Here is a 25,182-nt window from a genome sequence, read left to right on the forward strand (position 1 = left end):
AGATTTACAAAAGTTTTCGTGCAAATTGTAAAACAAACAGAATTTTACTACTTTTCTCTGCCAGGAATGGAATGGAATAATATAATTTTATTCATAAAAAAAGTTACTGTATTCTTTTTTAAGGAATAATAAATTCATTTTTTCAGTGTTTAGACTCTCTCAGACATTTTAGCAACTAGTTTTATCCTAACATTTCACCACTGAGAAAATATAAAAAAAAATTCAGTGCTGTCAATTTATTGGTGTAGATACAAACAATTTGCATTCAGAAATAAACACATGGAATGTTATATCTGTATGCGTTGTATTGTACATATAAGTCTAATATGATTTGTATGATTTACATGATGTAAAACTACGCTACATAATTCCTATGAATTTTTATTAAAGTTTTTAAGTCTACTTCACTTTATATTTCTCTCTATAACTACATATTGAACTAGACAATAGCCTAGTATTTATCACTTAATTTAAAAATATTGAAAAAAACGGGACTAATAAGAGATAATTCGTATTGAAAGTCAATCCATTATTGAAGAAATGTATTCAAAATGCAATGTATTTTATACATGTACGTTATTCGACTTTATAAACCGAATACAGTACTCAAATCGAAAGGATACAGGATTTCGGAAATTTGTTATCGTTTTATGTTACATAAGGTATAACACAACGTTTCGAGGTTATGAATCTATCCTCTTCGTCAGGTGAGAGGGGGGGGGGTATTGAGGTATTTGTGTTATACCTTTTGTAATATTTAACAATGGCAAACGTTCAAAATTCTGTTATCCTTTCAAGTCTTCCATCGTCAACAACAAAACTCCACTTATTATGTACTTTCTCTACTAGATTACGAGTTCATTGCTATTGCTATGGTGCTTATTGTAAAAGGTCATTTTCTAAGTGGAAAATGTTTTATAGGAAGCAAATTATATTTTATCAACTAAAATATGTTAAATATATGAGCATAAATAAACATAAAAAAACTTATAGAATATTATACTAATAATTTTATACTACATATTTGAATTATTATCAAATACTGTTAATCTTAAATATACAGATACCATAGCCAGTTAATTATTATCGGTGGTTTTGTGTTAGCTTATACATTTTATGTCCTAAACTACCATTCGGACATTTTCGATTTTGGGAAACGCTGCAATTGTAAAGAACTGAGTGAATATAACATTTTGTAGAAAACATTTCGGATCTTTTGAATGTTTTACTAAATAGTAAACAGTAAATAGTAAACGGCCATATAATAAGTGATTTTCCATATAACATTGCTATTAAAGTTTTAACTGCATCTTCATAAAACTATTCGCTGGTGCTGTTAAATATTGAAACATTCTTCAAACCTGAAGAATTAATAAATAAAATGCAAAGTAAAAAAACTAATAAAATACAAAGTATTACAAACATATTGATATTTTCTTTATTATTACAAAATATTAAATGTGTAAATTCTGTGTTAACACTATGTTTAAGCCAGAAATTTCATATATTACCGTAAAAACTAAGAGGCAATGTATAATTTTTGTCCATAGTCTTTGGAGTTTCCGAATTGATTGAAAATAAGGTAGAATATTTCGAAATATAATAAATTAACAAAAATATAAATTATGGTTCAATTATAACATCTTGCTTTACAACACACCAACCTTTGATGTATGACGTCCTTACAGCTTAAAAATGTAACTATTATTAGATCTAAGTGCTGAGTCAATTATACGCTACTTACAAGGATTATTAAATGAATTACTAGTATAGCTATACAGGGTGTAAGTTAAGACCTGGTACCCCTGGATAAATTCCAAACGGATTGAAATATCGATGTTCAACATCCACCATGCTTAGTAAAATACTCTTTTTGGATTTTTTATTGACAACAAAATTCCCCTTCCCTTTTCAAAGGAGGGTTCGGTTGGTGTAACTTTAAATTTTCAAATTGCAACCACTATTTTGTAACATATCATTGCAATGGTCTATCTAATAGAAACGTATTTTAAAAGTATTCCAATAAATAGGGATTTTGTTTTCACATAAAAAATAAGCACACAATTTAATATGAAGAGATGTTCTAAAACGATTACTTTTTCCGACTATCTGTGTTTATGTGTTTTTTATACAAAAATGTATATTGTTTGAAATAGTTAATATAAAGTTATGAAACAAGAATTGTATTAACCTTTGGTAGGCCTTGTTGACAATCAAATGTTAAGAACATCTATTAACTATTTATAATTATAATATTATTCCTTGTACCCGTTTCAAAATGGTGGAAGTTTAAATTATTCCATAAAAATAACTAAACAGTTTAAATTTACCAAAGTTTGGAGAAATACTTTTTTTAGATTTTGTTATAAGTTCAACAATGTTTAAAATTAAACTTTTTAAAGTCAAATAAAAAACGGTGAAGTTAAAAAAATAGATAACATTTTTAGTAATTTTTATACTATATCCAACTATACTTTTTTCAAAGAAATCCGTCAACACATGAGCAAGTGGTTGTGCTCGCTGAAGACATGCTTACACAAGTCGGAAGCATCAAACCTGTTCCAGTTAAGGGGTGTCAGTTGTTTGTAGTTTTCTATTTTTATTTTCCTGTATTTAAACCGAAATTTAATAATCAACTAAGCTGTTGTTACTTTCAATGTATTAAATTAGTCGTGGAAAGTACCTATAGGTTATTATTATGATCTCCATATGTTTACTTCCACATTTAAAATAGCGAAGAGACCTTGACATGTACATAACCTTGATCATGCAAAGAACCTGCATTGTACGAACTAGTCTGTTAGCGACGACACGACTGAGCTGACGTACTCGTATATCGGTATGTACTTAGTATTAAACAATCGTCCTCTTTATATGTCCTAAATGTTGTACACTTTTTCGTATATTAATTGTAATATAACCCAAGAAAATTACATTGGCAGGTAATTTTTTTCTTCAATTACAGAAAACTAAAAACAATATTCATGTATGTTATAACTAAAAAGTAGCACAATAACTTTTGTTTCTGACTAAACTATAGTAATCCATTATTTTTATGCAGGCAGATAAAGCATTAAAGTCATACAATTAGATATTTTGTAAAGTCTCAAGCTGTATTAAACTTTACAATCATATTGTATGTTGAACGTTTCTAAAATTGAATGTTATATTTACTAAGGATAATAACAATCATAATAACTTGGCAAATTGTGTAATATGGTTGACTACTTAGTCTGGTGCCTGAGTATTCTAGGTCGGTACATCGTTATACTTATGTCAAATAAAATACTAATTATTCCCGCAACATCTAAATATATAAAAACACATTCTAACAAGTATGGGTATAAATTTAATGCTCCATTTCACGTTTAGTGTATCAGATCCCTTAAGGGCATTAGTAATTCCATCGTAATGGAACTAAATATGAATGATTGAATGACTTCCGTCATAGGTCAATTATACTACAAACACAATTATAAAATAAAACTGGCGATTTACCAGTATTATTTATTGAATAACCAATGTGAATTCAGTATTATTAAAAATACAACATTGAAATACAATAAGAAAATGAGCTCGGCAGAATTATGTTCCTATTGAATTAAATTAGATACATAAAAATTATGTAAATGCATTGTAACAATGCTAAAATAACACATAAATGTTTTTATATATAATATGTATATAAAACATATTTATTTTATTGCTATATATATATATATATATATATATATATATATATATATATATATATATAAACAAACAAAATAACTTTCGTTGAGAATTAGTAAATTAGGCTAATAATTAAAATGTGGAATTAAAACAAAAATAAAATAAATTCACCAGCAATCGTTATCTTAGGGGCTAAATTATTATTACATTTAAAATACAATTTCTATCATGAATAACCATGAATGTAATGTGGAATTTTTATTACTTTACAATCTTCTATAAGTTAACTACAATATTTAAAACCACTGTTGTCATGATCTCGTTTACATTGACTTTTAGAAATCCGAAAAAGAAATTTGTGTGAATGTTTTGCTTTGCAAAAGAGATATTTGGTTGTAGAATACCACTTCTCATATGAAAATGCCTTACTTATTGTAAAATATCTCATTTCCATTTAGCCATAACGACTCGTAAACAGTTCGTAGTTTTATGTGACTCTTACCTTCTGTATTTGGTATTCGAATAATTTTTCGTTATTTCCTCACAAATTATTCCACATTGAAGTCGAGAATGTATTGGCATAGTGAAGTGTACGCAACAGAGATAGGTCACAAACACTTTTCTACTGTGGAATTCTATCATATTTAGAGAAATTTCCTTGTCTAATCTCATAACACGTTTCATTATAATTACTAACAACACGCATAGTTTTTATTTACTAACACATTTTCTAACAATAATGTAGGAAAACTATACTAAAATTATATATTAAGATTTGAGCGGACCGAGAAAAAGAAGAAGTAAAATGTCTATTTTATTACATAAAACTAAAGACTCCTCACTTGTAGGTTGTTGAAGGCTTCACTTCAACATGTCAATGTCACAAAAACAGTTTATTCTTTGATAATTCTTTCCATCTGCTTCCTCGTAAATGATTTTCTGTCCCGGCGTCAAGCATATTTGTAGCCTGTATCTTTTAACTAATGTTCCTAAATCAATACAGACATTTTAGCCTGCCAACAGTTCGCTAAATTGAGTTAATAACGTGATCAGGAAATATAATGTCAGTCTCAAGCATGACACCTAAGGTATTTATTTTAGTAATAAGCAACAAGCAGTTATGGCAAATTTCAACCCTCAAGCCACTTTCAGTGGATCCCGTATAACATTTTGGGGCGCCAGATGGAGTATAACATTCCTCAATATTTACTTAAGGCTATTATTGACTGAACAGGTGAATACAATTTGCATACAATAAGTTCCAATTCATAATTATTATGAGTGAAGCTCACAGTCATCTGCATATTGATAGATAGTGCATTTCCTCATATAACTGTGGGAGCGGGGGCAGAGGTGTACATACTAATTAACATTGGACCTAGGCAGTTTCTTTGAGGAACACCACAACGTTATGCTAGTGCGGCTCAATCCAACCTAGCAACCTGTAATCTGTCTTCTTAACAAAACGTGACTCTATAAATAGAATGTTTGCCAAAAACATTGAAATAAATTTTACCAGTTATAAATTTATTATATATAGAGTCAAAGGCTGCAAATAATCCAGTACCACCAAAGATAAATACTTTCCCACGTGTTTTTCATTAATTACAAAATGTTTACTATGGCAGTGTATGTGCTATGGATTATTAATAACCTAGATTATCTGTTTGGCATTATTTTTTCATGCTTCATGTAAAGGACTAGTAGGTACAAGGGTAAGTCTTCTCGAAAATCTTCCAAAATCTGACATGCCAATATTGCTGTGGGTCGTAACTGATGGGACACTTTTAGGAGTAGTCACCTTTGGTAGTGAACAAAAATTACTAGTTTTACATTGGAAATTTTCCACTTAACAATGATTCATTCACCAGGTGCATAATGGCTTCATGCCAACTGCTTCAATTTAAAAATTATTCATGACGGTTTTAATATCATGCACTGATACTGGCAAAAATTCGATCATGTCAAAGTATTTGACAGATAAAGTTCTCACTTCGTTTTAAAAATAATTTAACACGGTTTCGTCAACTGTATATTCATTTCCCATTTCTAAAAATAATTATTAATCTTAATATATCTTTAAATTTTTTAGAATTTTCTATTTTTATTACCACCGAGAACATTTCATTGTCTTAAGCAAGCCCATAACTTACTTGAATTTTTGTAATGTGGACCAAATGGGACTATGTAGATTTGGCTTATGCCACTCTACCCAAATAGCAAAATATACAAAATGATGAACCATTATCACATAAAACAATTAATGTGATGGTAAGACTTGGAAGTTATTAAAAAACTGTACTAATGCCAAAATAGACCTTAAAACCTAATTTAAAATCAAACGATTTAAAATAGAGCCTAATTTACTCGCTCACATTAATATTTTTATGAATTTACACCAGTGCCGACATATCTTAAGGAAACCTACTGTATGATCACCAAATTCGGTATAATGACCTGATTTGATTCACACGAAATCAAATTTTGCATACAACTTCTATAAAACTACACCAGTGTCAACAAACTTCAAACAGTCTATTATAAGATCAACAGATTTAATATAATAACAATTTGATTTAAGATTAAATCAAATAAGTTTATTATTTTATTATATTTTAACACAAAATGAATGATTATTAGTTTTAATAGATGGTTTTATTATTACCCACTGTAATATTAAGTATTACGTCCATTTCGAACTCTTTGTGTGTGGTATTGTTGATGTAGCTGAGTTAGCACTGCTGTCTGCATATACGTACAAAATGTCTGCATTCAAGGCATATCCAATCATAACTTGTAAATCTTATTTATATTCCATAATATCTTTGATTCAGTACCAGTGATAAAACCATATAGAGCTGGCACAAAACTTAATTTGACCACTATCTCTGTTACTTACATCATTACAGAAAACCATATTTTAATTAAATATTTATGTAAACAGGTTTATATAGTCTAAAGAAATATAAACAAGCCAAGATATAAATGGAGGTAGACACCCACGGTACGGCCCGACTACATTGAACCACGGGTGTGGTGGTGAGCGAGCTTCTAAAGTCCCGATGGTCTGATATGATAGTATATATTGTTTAAGACAATGTAAAAAAGCCAAGATATAAGGTTGCAGGCACACAAGTTACGGCACGACTACATTGGATCACGGTGTGGTGGTGACCGAGCTTCTATTGTCTCGGCAGAATGGGTTAGTATATATTGTTTCAGTTAGGTGCACTTAGTAATTCAATATAATTATTGTGTTCATATTCCTAGCAGCTCCGACACCAGTACAGTCTCGGCAATGTCAGTTCTCCTGGTTCTACTGTACGCTGTCTGTGTACTCCTGTTGACAATGTACTTGCGGTTCAGATGGCAGTACAGACATGTTCTCGCCACCGCTACCAAACTACCGTGTCCTCCCACCCTGCCCATCTTGGGTAACGCACTCCTCTTCTTTGGTGACACCGTTAGTAAGTGCCTTCTCAGTCTATGGAAACTACAATTAATCCGTTAGGCTCCTTTTGTAAATATAGTCTTATCTATATTTCAGATAGATACGGCTATAAGGTCAGAGCCATAATTGAATTTGTTTAGTTAGCAATAATTTAGTATCAGTACTTAAAAAATGTGGTTATTGTTCCAACTACCGACCATATACGGGAGACTTTTGTACCTTGATGACGTTGTAACCTATAAGTTTTAGGCTAGATTGTTCTAGAAAAAGTACCCTCGTGTACCATGGATCAAAACTGCATCGTGTACCTTGGATCACGGATCATTGGTACATGATGTAACATATCTATGGTATTGATGTATGTATGTAGCCTGTAAGAAATTGAGAAAATAAATAAATCATTCTTTATTCTTTATTCTTTATCTTTACTTGTTTGATTCAGGAAGCTATGCCACAAAGCAAAACGTGTGTTAAAAGAGATCCAGAAACACAGAAGCATTACAGAACGCCATTAAGGCAGTTTGTGCATCACCTGAAAAAAATTATCAATTAGGGAAGCATGCAGAGTTTTTAACATAAAATTTGTGACATTACATCGTCACATTAAAGCTTTTAAGGAATCAGGTTAAAATCAATACGAGTACAGGGCTAAATTTGATGTTAAGAAAGTGTTTAACGATGAGGAAGAAATTAAACTCAATGAGTACCTTAAAACTAACTGTTGCTAAAATGCAGTATGGGATAACTAAAAGGGAAGTTCGCAAGTTGGCATTTAAATTTGCTGTTGCAAATAACTAAAAAAACCCAAATAATTGGGATACAAATAAAATGGCAGGGGAAGAATGGATGAGGAGCTATTTAAGCAGGCACGCTAATTTGTCAATAAGGAAACCTCAAAAAACAAGCCTCGCTCGCGCAAGTGCTTTTAACAAGCACAATTTATCCCTATTTTACAACAACTTGGAAGATGTACACAAACGATTCGGACCTATTCCACCAAAAAGAATCTGGAAGCAGAACGAAACCGGGTTGACAACGTTTCAAAATCCTTCAAAGATAGTTGCCCCTGAAGGTATTAAGCAACTTGGCAGCATGATCTCTGCAGAACGTGGACAGCTAGTTACATTAGTGCAGTTGCATTAATAGTTGTTGCATTAATGCACTTGGTAATCACATGCCATCAATGCTAATTTTTCCAATTAGGGGGCTCCCCCGGGGACAATTGGTGGGGCAAATTATTCCGGGTGGACAAATGAACAGCTGTATGTTAAATTTATGAACCACTTCATTAAGCATACTAAACCCTCCGCAGCTGAACGTGTCTTGCTAATAATATACAACCATGAAAAGCATCTTTCACTGGAAGTTTTAGAACTTGCTTCGGAGGCTGGTGTGGTAATACTAACCTTCCCCCCCACACACATCGCATAGGTTAAAGCCATAAATTTAACCATTTATGCACCGTTAAAGACTTATTACAATCAGGCAGTTGAAGCTTGGCTCTGTAACAATCCTGGCAAAACATTTGATATATATATTCTATTGCTGAAGTTGTTGGACTGATCTTTTCTAGAGCGTTCAGTACAAGTAATATCATACAAGGATTTAAAAAGCCTGGAATATACCCTTTTGATAGAAATGTGTACACCGATGATGACTTTCTGGCATTGTATGTAAGAATAAAAAGAAAAATAAGCCAGCTGTTAAAGAAGTGCTTTTTGAGAGTTACTCTGATAATGATAACACTTCTAATGATAATTTTGATAGTGATGCTGAAATTGAGACCTACGCGGGACTATTAGAACAGATGAATGAAGAAATGTATGAGCAGCAGGAGGAAGAAATATTTAAAAAGAGTAACCTTTGAACCAGATGATTACGTTCTCGTAAGATTCCAGAGAAAATGTAGTAGGCCAGAGCATTATGTGGGTCAGATTGTTTCAAAAGACAGTGATGGATTCGAATATCAGATACAGTTCTACAAGAGAATTCAAACTACTAGGAAATTTGTAGAAGAATCTGCTGAAATATTCGACGTATCAAGTGAGGACGGACATTGTCATAAAATTACCTAAACCCTGTGTATTGTCGGGTTCCTCAATAACACTAGGGCAAATGCGTTTTCCTATTGACGTTTCGAACTACAATGTGAAATAATTACATCTTTGTCAAGTTTTCAGGCGTTTATTTGATATTCTATGTTTCTATTTCTGGTTATTTCTTTGTACAATTAAGGTTTTTATGTTGTTCATTTGTCAAATAAATAAAAACATACTTTTCCTTTACTATTTATTTGTCACTGTTATAAAAACCTCTATATCCAAGGTACACGAAGTTAGTGATCCAAGATACATGAGGGTGTGATCCATGGTACATGACCTTCATGTATCATGAATCATTTGTAGAATAAAAATAAAACATTCTTAAAATAATAAATAGGGAATTTTATATGAAAAACCACGTATGCACAAATATGCCAAAATATATTGACAACAAAATGTGATGGTACTTGGTATATCAAATCTAGAACAACCAATGTTAAAAATATATGAACAAAATGTGATCCGAGGTACAACAGTCTCCCCTACCATATGCTGGGTGCAATGCAATACAGCAGTTTGTAACGCTTCTATATACACTACTTGTGACTGGCTGATGGAGTGTGGGGAAGCGTAAATGAATTAAGTGAATCATTAACCCTACTGGAAGAGAATATGACTAAGAACATACCTTTATCACAGGAAAAATTATATACATTATAAAGATATTGTGAGGTTTTTCCAAAAAAATAATAATTCAAAATAATTTTATAGAAAAAAGTTAAAAAATAACTATTATTTTATAGTTTTTAATCAGTTTATATAAAATAAAATTGAAAACTTATATAAGTCTCTATACATATTGGTTAGCTTGCCTTTGGTTAGCTGGGTGCTACGCCCCCGGGTACCTAATCGGGCCTTGAAAAATTCTTCCACTTTATTTCAATGGCCTTTGATTATACTTTTTAATGGACGTGTGAAAAATCTAAGACTGTACTTTTTAGGGTCATCCAAAGCGTTCTTTTTAATTTTTCTTGTCTGAAAATGTATTTTAGTCTTACATGTTCGTTTCATGATGTCAACTGTACGAAAATTTTTTGGTGCATTGGTTAGTGAACCAGTAAGGAGGGACGATAGATAAAATCTTAGTCAAGTTGCAGTAAATTGTATCACCAACACATCCAAAGCAGCATTAGAAAACAAAATTAATTCAGTGTTGAATGACTCTAGCAATGGAAAAACGTATCAGGTTTATAGATCTTTTCCTAGTTCACTGGATGAGGATCATACATGTACAGATGAAACTGTCGCTCTTTGTCCAGTGAAGAGAACCCCATTGTATTGAACGTTCTCAGACGTTAAGTATTCCAACATATTGTACCGAGGTATAATAAACTCACTCATATCACACTCTGTCACGTGATATAGGGCGTCGTATACCATACTCATAGCGTAATACTCAGTATTGTAGATACTGTCGTCAGACGTTAAGTATTCCAACATATTGTACCGAGGCATAATATACTCACTCATATCACACTCTGTCACGTGATATAGGGCGTCGTATACCATACTCATAGCGTAATACTCAGTATTGTAGATACTGTCGTCAGCGATGAGAAACGTATCGAGCGTGGCTGTAGACAATTCCAATCCGAGCTTTTAGCAAACAAGGCCACAAGTAGTATTTTAAGTAAACTGAGCGTTTATAGATTTTTTCCAAAAAGAGGATTTTGAATTATTATTACTTGAACTATTTTTACATTTAGTTATTGAAGAATTTTTCATAACACCCTCTTCATTTTTCCTCCTTGTGGGTTGTTTTCACCCCGATTCCATAAACGATGGAACATCAGGAAGAGTCAGATTCAGGAGTCTTTTGAATAAATGCCACATATAAAGTGTGACAAATCCCTACATAACTTTCTGGAAATTTTATTTTAAGCACATTTGGAATTTGAGATTTGGAGACTAGGTGGAATCTCTTCCATTTAAACCATCTTACGTTTAGAGTAAATCGAGATTGAGATAGGATTATTAGACCTACTTATTGTATAATTCTTGATCATTTCAACAAAGGAAACTCAAGTATAGCTCTATAAATATTACATACTAGAACTAGAACGTTATCTAAGACAGTAAAGTTTTAGTGAGTAATTTATCCCCATCGTCCTAGTTTGTCGGTTAAATTAACAATTATATTTGATAAAATTATTATCTGATTTCAGATGTGACTAAAAATTTACTAAAAATAACAACAGCGTTCGAAGGCATTTTTTGCATTTGGATGGGCCCAGTTCCTCTGTTTGTAGTGGCAGAACCTGCGGATGCCCAGGTAAGCCTCTTAAAACATAAAGTTTCGATCCTTTTTTACCGTGTAAGTACGGTAACAGCAAAGGTAAAATTCAAATTTCCTAATGTCAAAGACCTGGCCTTCCTATTAACGTTTTTGGAACATTCACATTGGACATGTTCGTGAATGTTGGGTAATGGGGGTATTCACTGGTGAGAAATACCACCTGTTGATGATACACTAGTACTCAGGTGGTTAAACAAGACCCTAGACTAACCGAATAACAGGTTTCAGCTAAACTTGTTTTTATACTTGTGAATATAATATACATTTGCTGCTTATATAAATGAACTCTTTTTAATTTAAGTTGGAAAACTAGAGCCTACCATTGCTCGAGTTCTCACGGTCAAAGATCATCTCAAATTCTGCCCTCCTTCGTACCGTTTATCTCTATTGTAAGACACATAGTTAAAACCGCATAACTACTAATTAAACTACTTCTTTTTCAGGTTATTTTAAACTGCTCTAGTACACTGGAAAGAGATAAAGTTTACTCATTGTTCAAAACATTTGTGGGTAATAGTCTTCTTTCTGCTCCGGGTAAGCTTAAGTAGTTGTTAAAAATGTTTTAATTGTATGTTGACAGTCTGAAGTTATTCACTATCATTACGTCTTTAGTTTAAAAAATAAGCTATTAAGTTATTACTTATGATCTAAATTGATGTTTACCATAATAACAAAATCCTAGTGGATACAAATAAATCACTCTTTTAAGAAAGGTGATGTGATTATAACGGAGTATAAGCTTTTGCTCTTTAAACGTTGCAGTATGATTTATTTTGAATCTAAAAATTAGTAAAGGACTATATTATACATGAGCTACAATTAACGGTATTACCCGTTGCTATTTCGGACTGCCACACATATATTTGCAAAGAATTACGCTTGTATTACAGTTCACATATGGAAGAGGTACCGGAAACTGATAAATCCCGTGCTGCATCCTTCTAATGTGGAGCACTTCCTTCCGGTCTTCAATAACGTAGGTAGGACGTTAACAGACCGGTTCTTTGTCAGCTCCTCACCTTCAGATCGCACAGATGACATATTCGACATGGCCTTGGATGCTAGCTTAAGTAAGTATTAGTTTAAGTTTAAATTTATTAATTAACCACTACGCTGTCTCTCAACCTAACTAGTTATGTTGCCATTTTCCGATCAAACAGCATTTCCAAGAAGGAGAGGAATTCCCAATCACTTCTACACACGACTCTATAATATGCAGATTATGATATATTATACGCCTCTGCTCTCTGACCTTTACGATCTCGTACTAAGACGGCCTTTGGTTATAGTTGTCACAGCTTTGCTTGGCCAATGTATATGCTAAGAACATAAACCATGCACTGCAATCAGTGACTCTGTTTCATGTATCGTTACAGGGACGGTAATTTCAAGAATCCCCATTTCTGATGAAACAAAGACGGACATAAAATACGTACTTGATAGGTAAGTAGACGTTATAGTTTAAGTTTAGCAATGCATAATGTACCCAATGGTCTTTATTTCTCATTACACACACACTATGACTACATGACACGCATTTTCTTCTGTTAGTATAGGCAGGATATTCATCTTAAGAGTGTTCAAAGTTTGGTTACACGTGGACTGGCTGTTTAACTTGATCTATTGGAAGGAGCTGAAGCAGGCTCACAAAATTATGGGCAAATTTATGAACACTATCAATCAGGTATGTTGAAGTAGATCTGGTCATATTATGTATATTAGCATCCAATTTCCTCATTCCCAAACAGATCCCACTTTATTTTAAACTTTAAAATATTATCACAAACTAACAGAACAAATATTAATATGAAATAATAAAAATTAGACAAATAATACCTAGTTTTGTTTCGTGGTATTACGCATTTTGGTAATGCTTACTTTTGAATACTGCTTGCAATGAATCTATAATAAATTTGAGTATAAAAGTCTGTTTGCTTATTTACGCATAATAAATACAGCATATCGTATAGAATTATTGTTTTATTAATAAATATGTGATACGTATACATTATACAATGAAAGATACAAAAATAAAGTGCGGTTCTTTCTTACCTAAAGTTTAGATTACGTTGAAGTAAGCGTTTTATAATTATAAATTCACCTCAAAGGCAACTCAACCTTTATTGCATTTCAAGCTCCAGCAACGAAAGTCGTATTTATGACATGTGGTAGATTAAAGTAGTTTTTACGCATCCCATAGTTCGGTAGAGTTTTGTCAAATATATTCATCTTAAATATACTGATTAAGTATTTATAATATCATACGTGTATTTCAATATTCAATACAATGTATGAACAGTTTAAATAAAGTGGAACTCTTTCATAGTCTGTAAACAAAATTATAGTTCGTATTGTCTGCAGGGCTGGTTTTTCAGGCTCCGCTTTAAAGATGGGGCTAACTTAAATCTGTGTTAGGAATTCGTAAAAAATACTAAAAGTTTCCTTCAGAAACTTAATTTGTCTCAAGGTTCCTAAAGGTAGTATTAAGTGGTAATACTGCTTGTTTTTATTTATATTCAGTTTACATTTTACCTTAAGACGCGTTACTTTCAGTACATTTTCAATGTACACCTTATCCCCATGTAAAAAACGGAGTCTCATATGCGAGGCCGGCGATTGACTAGCGTGGCCTCTTAATTGTACTCGTACTTTTATAAAGTCTTAAAATATTCTTCCTGTAACTGAAAAACCAATTCTTAATTCAAAGACACAACGTAATAGCTATAAGTAACTCACTCGACTCATCTATACTTAGAATTATATATACGAGGGTTTTTGACATATATAAATAGCTGCTTGTTTTTATGTATATACAAACACACACACACACACACATATGTGTGTGTGTGTGTGTGTGTGTGTGTGTGTGTGTGTGTGTATGTATATATATATATATATATATATATATATATATATATATATATATATACCGTTATTATTTGAAATATTAATTCTTCCCACAGGGTTGTAAAGAAGAGGAGACTATTCGAAAGGGAATAATTCCAGATCCAAATCTGGGTAATGCCCGTGAGTAGACATTTGTCTGTCACCACTGTATCACCAACGATTCACAAGACAACTATTAACATTCTCAAATCAAAGCACTGTTTTATCGTTTGTTTGTCACCACTTCATTAATAATGATTTATAAGAGAACTATAAACATTCTCGAATCAAAGCACTATCCACCTAAATAAAGATTTGCCCTTTACATCGTGTAGTAGTCTGATGAAAGTTGATAATGTAATTGTTTAAAATGTTTAAAAAACAATACCAAGAGTCATAAGGTGATCTTTCAGTGTCATTGGAAGATTTTTCTTCTGTATATCAAAGCGATAGGTGCCAATAATGTGTTTTCGAATCACATAAATCTATAAATTTACAAAATAGAAGCCCAGATTATTACACTGATTTAATGCGATTAAATTTGGAAGGAGGTGTTTAGGGAGAAGGAATGTACTAGGAATTTTACCTACACTTATGTGTAACAGATATTTAAAAATATGTCACCCATATAATTATTGGCTAAGTGTTAGTGAAGACTAATGCAGTTGAGGGACTGGATAAATTTTATTTTTTTCTGTCTGCCTATTTGATTGTCCATACACAACACGAACGAACCTGTAAACTTGATACTTCGTATGGTGCTTCATTTCATCGAGTTTGATTCATGCTACTCCATGGGTTTGGCGCTAACAGATTTATTTACTTTCGTCGTATGGGTAACTACGATGGTAACGATAAAATTGGGATGCAAATCAATTTGAAAATAGACATTATTACCATAATGGCATTTTATATGTGCCATAGTAATAAATATAGTTATAAATTTTAAAATTTGCATGCAAATTCAGCAAAACCTTTTTTTATATATTTACATTTAGTGACATAACCTAGCAGTAAGCCTTTATAGAACGTTTTGGTCAATTTACTAGGCCTACCAGTTTTCAACTGTTTCAATAAAGTAAAGACAATAATTTTAATTTTTCTCTCCTTAATTATTTAATTGAGCTATAATTCTTTGCTTTTTAAACAAAGTACATACATACCATAATGCCTAGGACCTGTTGCACTGTAGCAGAGTGTAACAAAAACCAAACAGCGATGTGACAACAAAACAACTAAGTGAAGTTAAATATTATTTCACTTTTCCCAAATTCGACGATTCGAGGTTAATTTGGGCTGATCTGTGCAAAAGATAAAATTCCTTCAATCCAAAGTCATCTCAACACACGTTTGGGAGTCAGATTTTCTGCAAAATTTGAAAGCAGCTTTTTTAGGAGAAGGACGAAAAATTATAAAAATAAAATGTTATTCTCTAAAAATTTTACCTCTTTTGTTGGTAAATTGTCACTTATTGAGAGGGATAAAAGGCAAATAAAGAAACAACATAAAGAATAGTTAAGAAGTGCAAAAGAAGTTAGTCTAGTAATCCTACAGAAAGATGTTTATCACGACCTGTAGATTTTGAGACGGAATATAACAAACATAGGTATGAAATTGATCAATTTCAAAGTATCTGACAAAATAATAAATTTGGAAGAAGAAAAAAAAGTTAATAACGTTAAAAACAAAAACATACGAACGGGATTGGAATTGTCATTTATAGGGAAATTTTCATTAACATATTTGGAATAACGAAGAAAAAACTAAACGAAAGCATTTAAAATAAGCTATCTAAGTAAGCAATGTTAACTTTATCATTGTACATTATGAAAAGCTGGGCTTCTAAAATTCACTTTATAAGTGGTGTCCTTAATTGTGTTATATTATTATATAACTTCTTGGCTAAAAATGGGATTTAAAAAAAGCTGTTGGAACAAGAAAATATCTAACAAAAAATCCAAAAAACACTTTCATCCTCAAACGTAGATTTATTTTTACGAAGATTGCAATGAGGATTAAATTCTATTCAAGCTGGAAGTTGAAAGAAGAAAGATTAGGAAAATAAAACAAACAAAGTAGGAAACTAGAAAAATAGGTTATTAGTTGAAGATTATCAGTTGAATTTACAGTCAAAGATCAAAGTATATCGAAAACCACGTTTTAAAGAATATCTGAGACATAATTTGAATTTACTTCTAAAAGAAAAACCTTTTTTGTTTTGAGAGATAATGTGTAGCTGTGTGATAGCATAAAAAGAAGTTGTCACGTGTATGTTTTATAATTATATTATTAGCCACTGAAATAAAAATAAAACTTTAACTAATATTTATTGCGTAATTATTTATGTAGTTATATAACTGAAAATATTACATAAAGCTTTGAAGAGTTACAGGTAAACGGTTAATTTACAAGTTCTGTTTCTATTATAAGCCTAAGATAAGGTTTTCTCTAATATAACATAATAACGTTAAGCCTTACTCTCATAACTTTAATATACATAATAAAGTTTAACTAAATTCACCTTGAAAACGTATTCAATAATAAAGGCGTGGAACAAAGATTCGTGCACTATAGGCCGGCCTATACTGACGTCAGCTTACCGAACGATGTGCGTAGGGGAAGGGAGTTTAGCCCACTTTTTATAGTCTATACATCATGACCAGTATGATGAGGGTTAAACGTTGTTAAACTCTATTATAATTCACATCTGCCTGAGAATAATGCGGCCATGATGACTAAACCCCAGTTAATACATGATACTACCGTGTCCTGTATGGGTAACAGTAGGTTATTAAGCGTTTAGTGGACTCTCTCATAACATGACCAAAGCAGATTTCTGTATTAGTGTGTGGATTTCTATATACACGGAAAATTTGGAATGAGTTAATTTATAGGATTGAAATTTTATGTGTTTTAAAGTACCTTACCTCAAAAATATACAGTTACTCATATATATGCATGTTTGATTTTCAGGCTTGTCAGGAATAAATTTGTTGGATGTAATGTTTGATAATCTGCCACTAATAGTGGAAGACCATGATTGGAGGGATGAAGTTACTACTATGATAGCAGGTGTAAGTATAAACATCAGAATTTACAGCCCAATAAAGTAATTTTGCAGACAATCTGTATATACTGACTCTAGATATGAATAAAATGTCTGACTGATAAATATCTATTTTTATTTTAAAACCGAGTAAGTCATGTCAGATTGATGTAATAATAATATAGTATATTGTTTGTAAATAAAGTCACTTTTTCGAAATTTAAAAATGTCTTAATGTTTGTTTAATATCAAATCTTTACCATATATTTTAGTTTCTGTATCATTTTTAAGCATACAATTAAATAATAACGTTTAATGGAATAAAACTTTGTAGGCATGTAATTCTTTATTGTTCACTTAGGGCAAGAAGCTGAAAAATGTGTCATTATACTTTCTCCTAAAAGGACATTTTCACTTGCTTCCGGAACGAGAGGATATTCAGAGTAGGTAGGGTTGAGGTTAGGGGCCGTCTCTTGACAAGTTTACATGAGGAGGGATAGCGGGCTATATCTCTCGTAACAACTTAGAAGAAGGGAAGGCCAGCTCTTAAGCCAAAGCGGGCAGGCACAGCATTCCCTCACGTCCAGGCTAATAGACACCTATAGATTGACCCTTCTACCCCAATACATTTGCGGTTAGTAATGTGCCACTCCTGGACATCCAAATGGTTGCTCGGATGTGAGATCAGTTTCTGTTGCATTCAGTGTAGGTTAACTGGAAAGTGTAAACTTTCTAGAAGTTAAAATGTACGTGAATGCATAAATGTAGTAATAAAAAATCAAATAAGGAGAATATTTAAACTATGTATACACTATTTCAAATAAAATAATTAATGGAATAAAATGAAATTTCTCGTTTCTTTCACATGCATACTTCTTACTTGTACAATATCTGGTTATATTTTGGTATTTAATAATTTATAACACTGATTTACACACCTTCTTCCCTTTCTGGATATGTTTATAATACCCTTTCTATTTCGTACCGTCAGATTAATAAAATCAATTCAGCAACACTGTATGGTGATTCATAAACTAAAAGATGACCAGTCCAAATCTTCATCAATACTTAAATGTAAATTTGTCAGGTTCTAGCTTAATCATTTTAAAGGCAATGCTTAATCTATGTATCTGTTTAATACTTATTCTATTTCTATTCTATTTTTAGTCAGGCTTTCATGAATTTATGACTAAACATAGCAGGGATAAAACAGTTTAACGTCATACTTTATAAAATAACAACAATAATGTCATCTTATATGTTTTAATTAAATAAAATTTAAGCTAATGGTGTATCTAATAACTTGTAATGTTTAATGTTTTCTCAGTTAACGTTATATATTTTTGAACTTCTCAATTATTATTCCTCGGGCAAAATTCATAGTAACTACTCGCAAAGAAACGATGACATAGCAAAATCTATTTAGGAACGTCAATCTACACGATCAATTCATAACATCTTATGGGATATCTGTTTAGTTCTCTAGAAAGAAGGTATGGTGGCAATAACACGAAATGTAAGGGAATATGAACATCAACTCACGTTTGCATACTGACTATTCATCATTCCATAATTCTACCAATTAACAAGGTCAGAATACATTGTTCCATCGCCAGTCTGTCCAGATCATCATCTCTATGTTAGTAAGATTGAAGTGATCAAAGTCATAACTTTTGTATTTATTCATTTCGTCCAAGCTAACCTAATGTCTTACAGTCCTTAAAGAATTGTTGACCCCATAACTGTGGCAAATGTCCGAAATCTTATTATAATGAAGCATTAATTGAAGTAGCTTATTACAATAATTAATGTTTTTATGAGCAAATATCCAAAATTATACTATTACCACAATTGGGCGTTAAAGAATTTTGCGCGTAGGCGATACGAGTATATTTCCCAGAATTACACTATAAAGTTTGAAAGAAAGTAGCAAGATATACTATGCAAATTATCATCATGAAATTGTGGCTTATGTTTAAGAATACACACTCTTTGACAATTTGGTCTAGAAATGAAATATTATAATATGAAGTTTTCAAGTCGTGCTATGAAGCGTGAACACATAGAGTGTATTAGCAGAAGCAAAATAATCAGGATAACTATTCTGTTTTAGGCATCTGACACAGTTGTTTCTTGTCTGAATCTACTGATTTTTACTTTGGGACACCACCCGGAAATCCAGGTAAGGTATGGAATTCGTCATAAAATATGATCAATTCCGCATAGTGTATACAAAAAATTACAGCAATATTCTTTTATGTTATAAACATAACACTTCTCTACTTTTCATGATAAAAGATTAATTAAAATAATTCCGTTCAGAGTTGCATTGTTAGATTTATCTTTGATAAATAGTGACTTATGATCCATTTGGTATTGAACTCAAAAGCAATATTAAAAATAGCGGAAACATAACAATGGTGGAAAAGAGTAAGAGCCTTGTGAAGCTCGAAATATATTTAAGAATAAAGAAATTAGCCTAGTAAGACCGTCGATGATTTAAAGAGCTCAGGTACAGGAGGTCCGTTTATTAAACATCATGGACTTAACTGCAGGGTATTTAAATTGAATAATACAAAGACTCATTATTAGGGCAAGATATTAGTCGTAGTCCTGGAAGTATAGGGACATCTTCACCATGACATCGCCACCCCAGCATATATATTATTATTCTAGTTCTCATGTTTAGGGCAAGGCTTTAGTCGTAGTCCTGGAAGTATAAGGACATCTTCAACATGACATCGCCACTCCAGATTTCTTAATAATATTCTAGTTCTCATGTTTAGGGCAAGTTTTTTAATCGAGGTTCAGGAAGTGAAAAGGGACACCTTCACCATTACATTAACCCCTCCAGAATATCTAATTACATTCTAGTTCTCATGTTTAGGGCAAGATTTTAGTTGTTGTGCTAGAAGTATAGGGACACCTTCACCATGACATCGCCACTCCAGAATACCTAATAATATTCTAGTTCTCATATTTAGGGCAAGACTTTACTTGTTGTCCTGGAAGTATAGGGACACGTTAACCATGACATCGCCACTCCAGAATTACCTAATAATATTCTAGTTCTCATATTTAGGGCAAGACTTAGTTGTTGTTCTGGAAGTATAGGGACATCTTCACCATGACATCACCACTCCAGAATATCTAAAAATTATTCTAGTTCTCAGATTTAGGACAAGACTTTAGTTGTTGTCCTGGAAGTATAGGGAAACCTTCACCATGACGTCACCACTCCAGAATACCTAATAATATTCTAGTTCTCATATTTAGAGTTGAGTGTTGTTCTGGAAGTATAGGGACACCTTCACCATGACATCACCACTCCAGAATACCTAATAATATTCTAGTTCTCATATTTAGGGCAAGACTTTAGTTGTTGTCCTGGAAGTATAGGGACACCTTCACCATGACATCGCCACTCCAGAATACCTAATAATATTCTAGTTCTCATATTTAGGGCAAGACTTTAGTTGTTGTCCTGGAAGTATAGGGACACCTTCACCATGACATCGCCACTCCAGAATACCTAATAATATTCTAGTTCTCATATTTAGGGCAAGACTTTAGTTGTTGTCCTGGAAGTATAGGGACACCTTCACCATGACATCGCCACTCCAGAATACCTAATAATATTCTAGTTCTCATATTTAGGGCAAGACTTTAGTTGTTGTCCTGGAAGTATAGGGACACCTTCACCATGACATCGCCACTCCAGAATTCCTAATAATATTCTAGTTCTCATATTTAGGGCAAGACTTTAGTTGTTGTCCTGGAAGTATAGGGACACCTTCACCATGACATCGCCACTCCAGAATACCTAATAATATTCTAGTTCTCATATTTAGGGCAAGACTTTAGTTGTTGTCCTGGAAGTATAGGGACACCTTCACCATGACATCGCCACTCCAGAATACCTAATAATATTCTAGTTCTCATATTTAGGGCAAGACTTTAGTTGTTGCCATTTAAGTATAGGGACACCTTCACCATGACATCGCCACTCCAGAATACCTAATAATATTCTACTTACATTATTGCTTTCTTGTTTAAACAAGATATTCATGGATATGAAATCAGTGATCTAATTACATTCTATCTCCCATGTTTAGGACAAGATATTCATGGAGATCCAGGAAGTAATGGGAGACTTGGACCGTGACGTTACCGCTGGTGACGTTAACGGTATGACGTACCTTGGTCAGGTCATCCTAGAGAGCCTTAGACTCCACGGTAACATAGTTACGATCATGAGGAAAGCCACCAAAGATACTAAGTTACGTAAGTTGTTGATTACCTTATTACCTAATTACCTTCATTTACATGTATTGTATTCGAATAGATGGTAGTAGCCTACTTTAATTTTTCAATAATCATTGAATCACAATAAGTAGTTGCTCTGCCAGGACTCTTAGATAAGGTAGTTCGCCAGCTTGGTACGCAAGGAATGCTTATAAGATTTACAAAAAAATGTTGTAATATGAAAGGTGTTGGTTTATCGAACGGGATTAGAGATTTTTATTACATTTTAGTAACATAACAACTTTTCAATTACCAAAAACTGGCTTTAGGAACGCTTAAACCAGCTCAAAAATTGTGAAAAATTCGATTCTTTAAATATTTTGACTAAGTTCTTTGACCAGCTTGGTATGCCAATTCCTCACATTATGGCGATCATTTAACTAAAAATCATTTACAAATGGTTTATTATGAACGTAGAGAAAAAGCTAAAACTGTCCCGTAATTCTTATAGTATTTCATAAACGTTTTGCTTGTTATATTATATTTTGTGTCTCGAACTGTTTTAAGATATTGAATATATGAATGCATGAAAAATCCTTTAAAAAATCACAAAATGTGTCACAAAATCTACCTACTTCTTCCAACAGTGATGGAAGGACAATTTTATATTTTTGTAGCAGCATGCAGTACACTAATTATTGAATTAATTTATCAGTAATTTGGATAAAGTTAGATACTTTCATGGTTCCAAACTAGTTTCCACCTTCACCTTCCATACAATGAGCGTTTTGCAACTATACTATAAGCACTATTTCATTCCAGCCGGATGCACACTGCCAGCTGGTAGTCGAGTAGTGATAATGCTCCATGCTCTGGGTTGGAACGAAGAGCAGTTCCCAAAACCTGAACTGTTCCAGCCTGAACGGTTCTCTCCAGACAAACAAAAGGAACGACACAACCACTCTTTCCTGCCGTTCAGCGCTGGCCCTCGTAACTGCATAGGTGAGCAACTCATAGATTAACACAAAATGACAAAACACTAATGGCCGTAGCCCTTAAAAAATTATTCTGTGAGCAAGGGATTTATATTCATAACTTTTCTAATAGTTACTCTTTATTACTAAGCGTTGCGTATAAAAAATGAAGCCGAACTAGGCAAAAAGGGTAATTGTGACAGTCTACTGAGTAATAACCTTCAATGACGCCAAAGTCCAAGTTTGAAAATGTATCCAAAATTCCTTCATCAACCTCATTCTTGTCCGTGTAGAAATGTAGTTTCATGCAAAATGTAAAGTCTACAGATGAAATCTGTCAAAAGATGCACAGTAGACCACTATATCACATGTTAACATGTCATATGATTGTACTTAACTTGTTTAAGAATTTTCCAAAATCCCGTGAGATAACATTCATTGAACTCGATGTTGCATATTTAGAAGTGAAAAACCATATGACGTCTAGAAGTAAGTTTGTTATAAAAATATAGTGCGGTAAGCCAGATATAAATGAAATTTTCCCTCCTATCATGTAACTTTGTAATTTGGTGGATTTTACTAATTTTAAACAACATTTATATAGTCAGAACTTAATTACATACAGCAATAGAAAATTACTAGAGGCATTAGGACGTAAAGTATGATTCATTGTAATTAATTTTCTATTTCTTAACATTCAGAGAAAACGCTGTTTTAATATATTATTGATTACGTTCACCTAACAGACGATACTGTACTGGGTGTGTTATCAGGTAAGATATATGCGATGATGCTTCTGAAGACAGCCCTGGTCCATATCCTGAGACGCCTAAGGGTGACGTCACACACTAAACTGTCGGATATAGAGTACGAGCTGAAGGTGGTGATGTACAGCAAGACTCCTCTTCTGGTCTCCTTCCATCCACGATAGCAAGGATTTACTTTTAATCTCTTACAAAAGTGACCTATAGAATTGGTTTATTACACATTGCTTAGCTATCTTAAGTTTAAATCTCAGAATTTAAAAAACACCATTTGCAAAACTGACGCTTTTTATATTTTGTACTCAATGGACTACAAATTATTTTTGTTTTAATATCTTGCAGAACATATTTTATTCATTTATTAAAGGCACTACTTTTATAATGTTCCCCATAATTATTGTATAACTCTGTTTGCCATATAATGAAAGCGTTCATTATTAATAGGACTCCATTACTAATTACAATTACAAAATAAAAATGTAACTTTTTTAGAGATACTGATGTTTGATAAAATGAAATTCAATCATGTCATATCATACTATCATATTATATTATACTATTATAGATCATATTATACTATTTTACTAAATGTTTAAACAATTTGTTTTAATTTTCTTTTACAATCAATCCTCTCCGTTGAATACACAAGTCTTTAATTATGAGGCGGTTTAGTTTTGCTGTCTTATTTTAAACTTGACTATTGTTAAATGAAAGGTGATTAAATTGGTCCAAATAAAAGTAGGATATTATTCTTTTATTGGAAGTGACTAGTATCCTATCCCAAAGTTCCTACAATTCTACATCAGTAACTGTATAACATTGTGAGCTAAAATAAAACATAAATTGATTTCTTGACATTTGGGTCTACAATATACTTATTAACCTAAGTTGTTTTACAAGTACACATCATTGCTGGAAAAAGATAAATTTGGAAAGAAAAAGTTTCACAGTACAAACAAATAACTAAAAAGCCTTTATTTAAAATATATTTTTTAACAAATGTAACAAAAACTGCCATTTTTAAAAATTCTATGCATGTTTTATAATATTGTAAACATATATTCTCATGATTTTACAGGTTTTGAAAATAGTGTTTACTTTAATAAATATCCTATGTATTATGTACTTCAATAGAACCTTGTTATACTTACGCCGTACATGATTATTATGTTTTCTCGTTTACATCACGTCGAAATATTGTTAACACAATTAAATTCTTGCAATAATATTTAGAACTGTGGCAGCATTCTTCAGTCAAAAGACGTTAAAAAATAAAATGCTCATAAAACATATCTGACTAAACGGTTAAGGTAAAGGGTTAAGTTAACGATTTTGGCCATTTTAAAAGCCATATTGATCAAGATTTTGTTAGACTGGTAATTCAGTGGTTAATCTGTGTGTATGCTACAGCTCGGCCCCTTTCAACTCATTGGCATCAGCAGACTTTTTTACTGGCAGTTTCAGTTTATAATCTGTTGGCTGAAGATAGATCTGCACAGAAAGTCAATAATAATCCAAAAATGTTCATTGCATTACAAATGTTTAATTGGTGTAAACTAGAAGACCTTAATAATAGTTCAGCATACATCATATATTAAGCGGTCAACCACCAAATTACTGCGGTTACAAATAAAAGTTATAAGCTAGTAAGTGATACCCAATAAATTTGACAGAGCTGCATGTGAGGTGTTTCCCACGCTAAATCATTCAAGCAGAAGGCGTTTTTACTGAACGTGTCCGCTTATA

At 32.3% G+C, this 25,182-nt stretch overlaps 1 protein-coding gene across 2 annotated transcripts; it reads left to right on the plus strand.

The window, feature by feature from the left end:
• Positions 1-2,587: 2,587 nt before the first annotated feature.
• LOC124365950 (cytochrome P450 4c21-like) lies at positions 2,588-24,291 on the plus strand. Of its 2 annotated transcripts, none has more exons than XM_046822094.1 (13): positions 2,588-2,839; positions 6,943-7,139; positions 11,391-11,497; positions 11,965-12,055; positions 12,412-12,591; positions 12,898-12,964; positions 13,073-13,205; positions 14,485-14,548; positions 17,381-17,481; positions 19,567-19,635; positions 21,569-21,737; positions 22,521-22,700; positions 23,446-24,291. In XM_046822094.1, exons 2-13 carry the CDS (start codon positions 6,971-6,973, stop codon positions 23,601-23,603), a joined length of 1,488 nt encoding a protein of 495 aa, XP_046678050.1. In that variant the 5' UTR covers positions 2,588-2,839; positions 6,943-6,970; the 3' UTR covers positions 23,604-24,291. The 2 variants fall into 2 exon arrangements, with proteins under 2 accessions (XP_046678050.1, XP_046678049.1); XM_046822093.1 differs by having other exon boundaries at positions 2,589-2,839; positions 6,946-7,139.
• The last annotated feature ends 891 nt before the right edge of the window (positions 24,292-25,182 follow it).

Source organism: Homalodisca vitripennis, chromosome 7 (genome assembly GCF_021130785.1).
Source record: "Homalodisca vitripennis isolate AUS2020 chromosome 7, UT_GWSS_2.1, whole genome shotgun sequence".
Classification (NCBI taxonomy): domain Eukaryota; kingdom Metazoa; phylum Arthropoda; class Insecta; order Hemiptera; family Cicadellidae; genus Homalodisca; species Homalodisca vitripennis.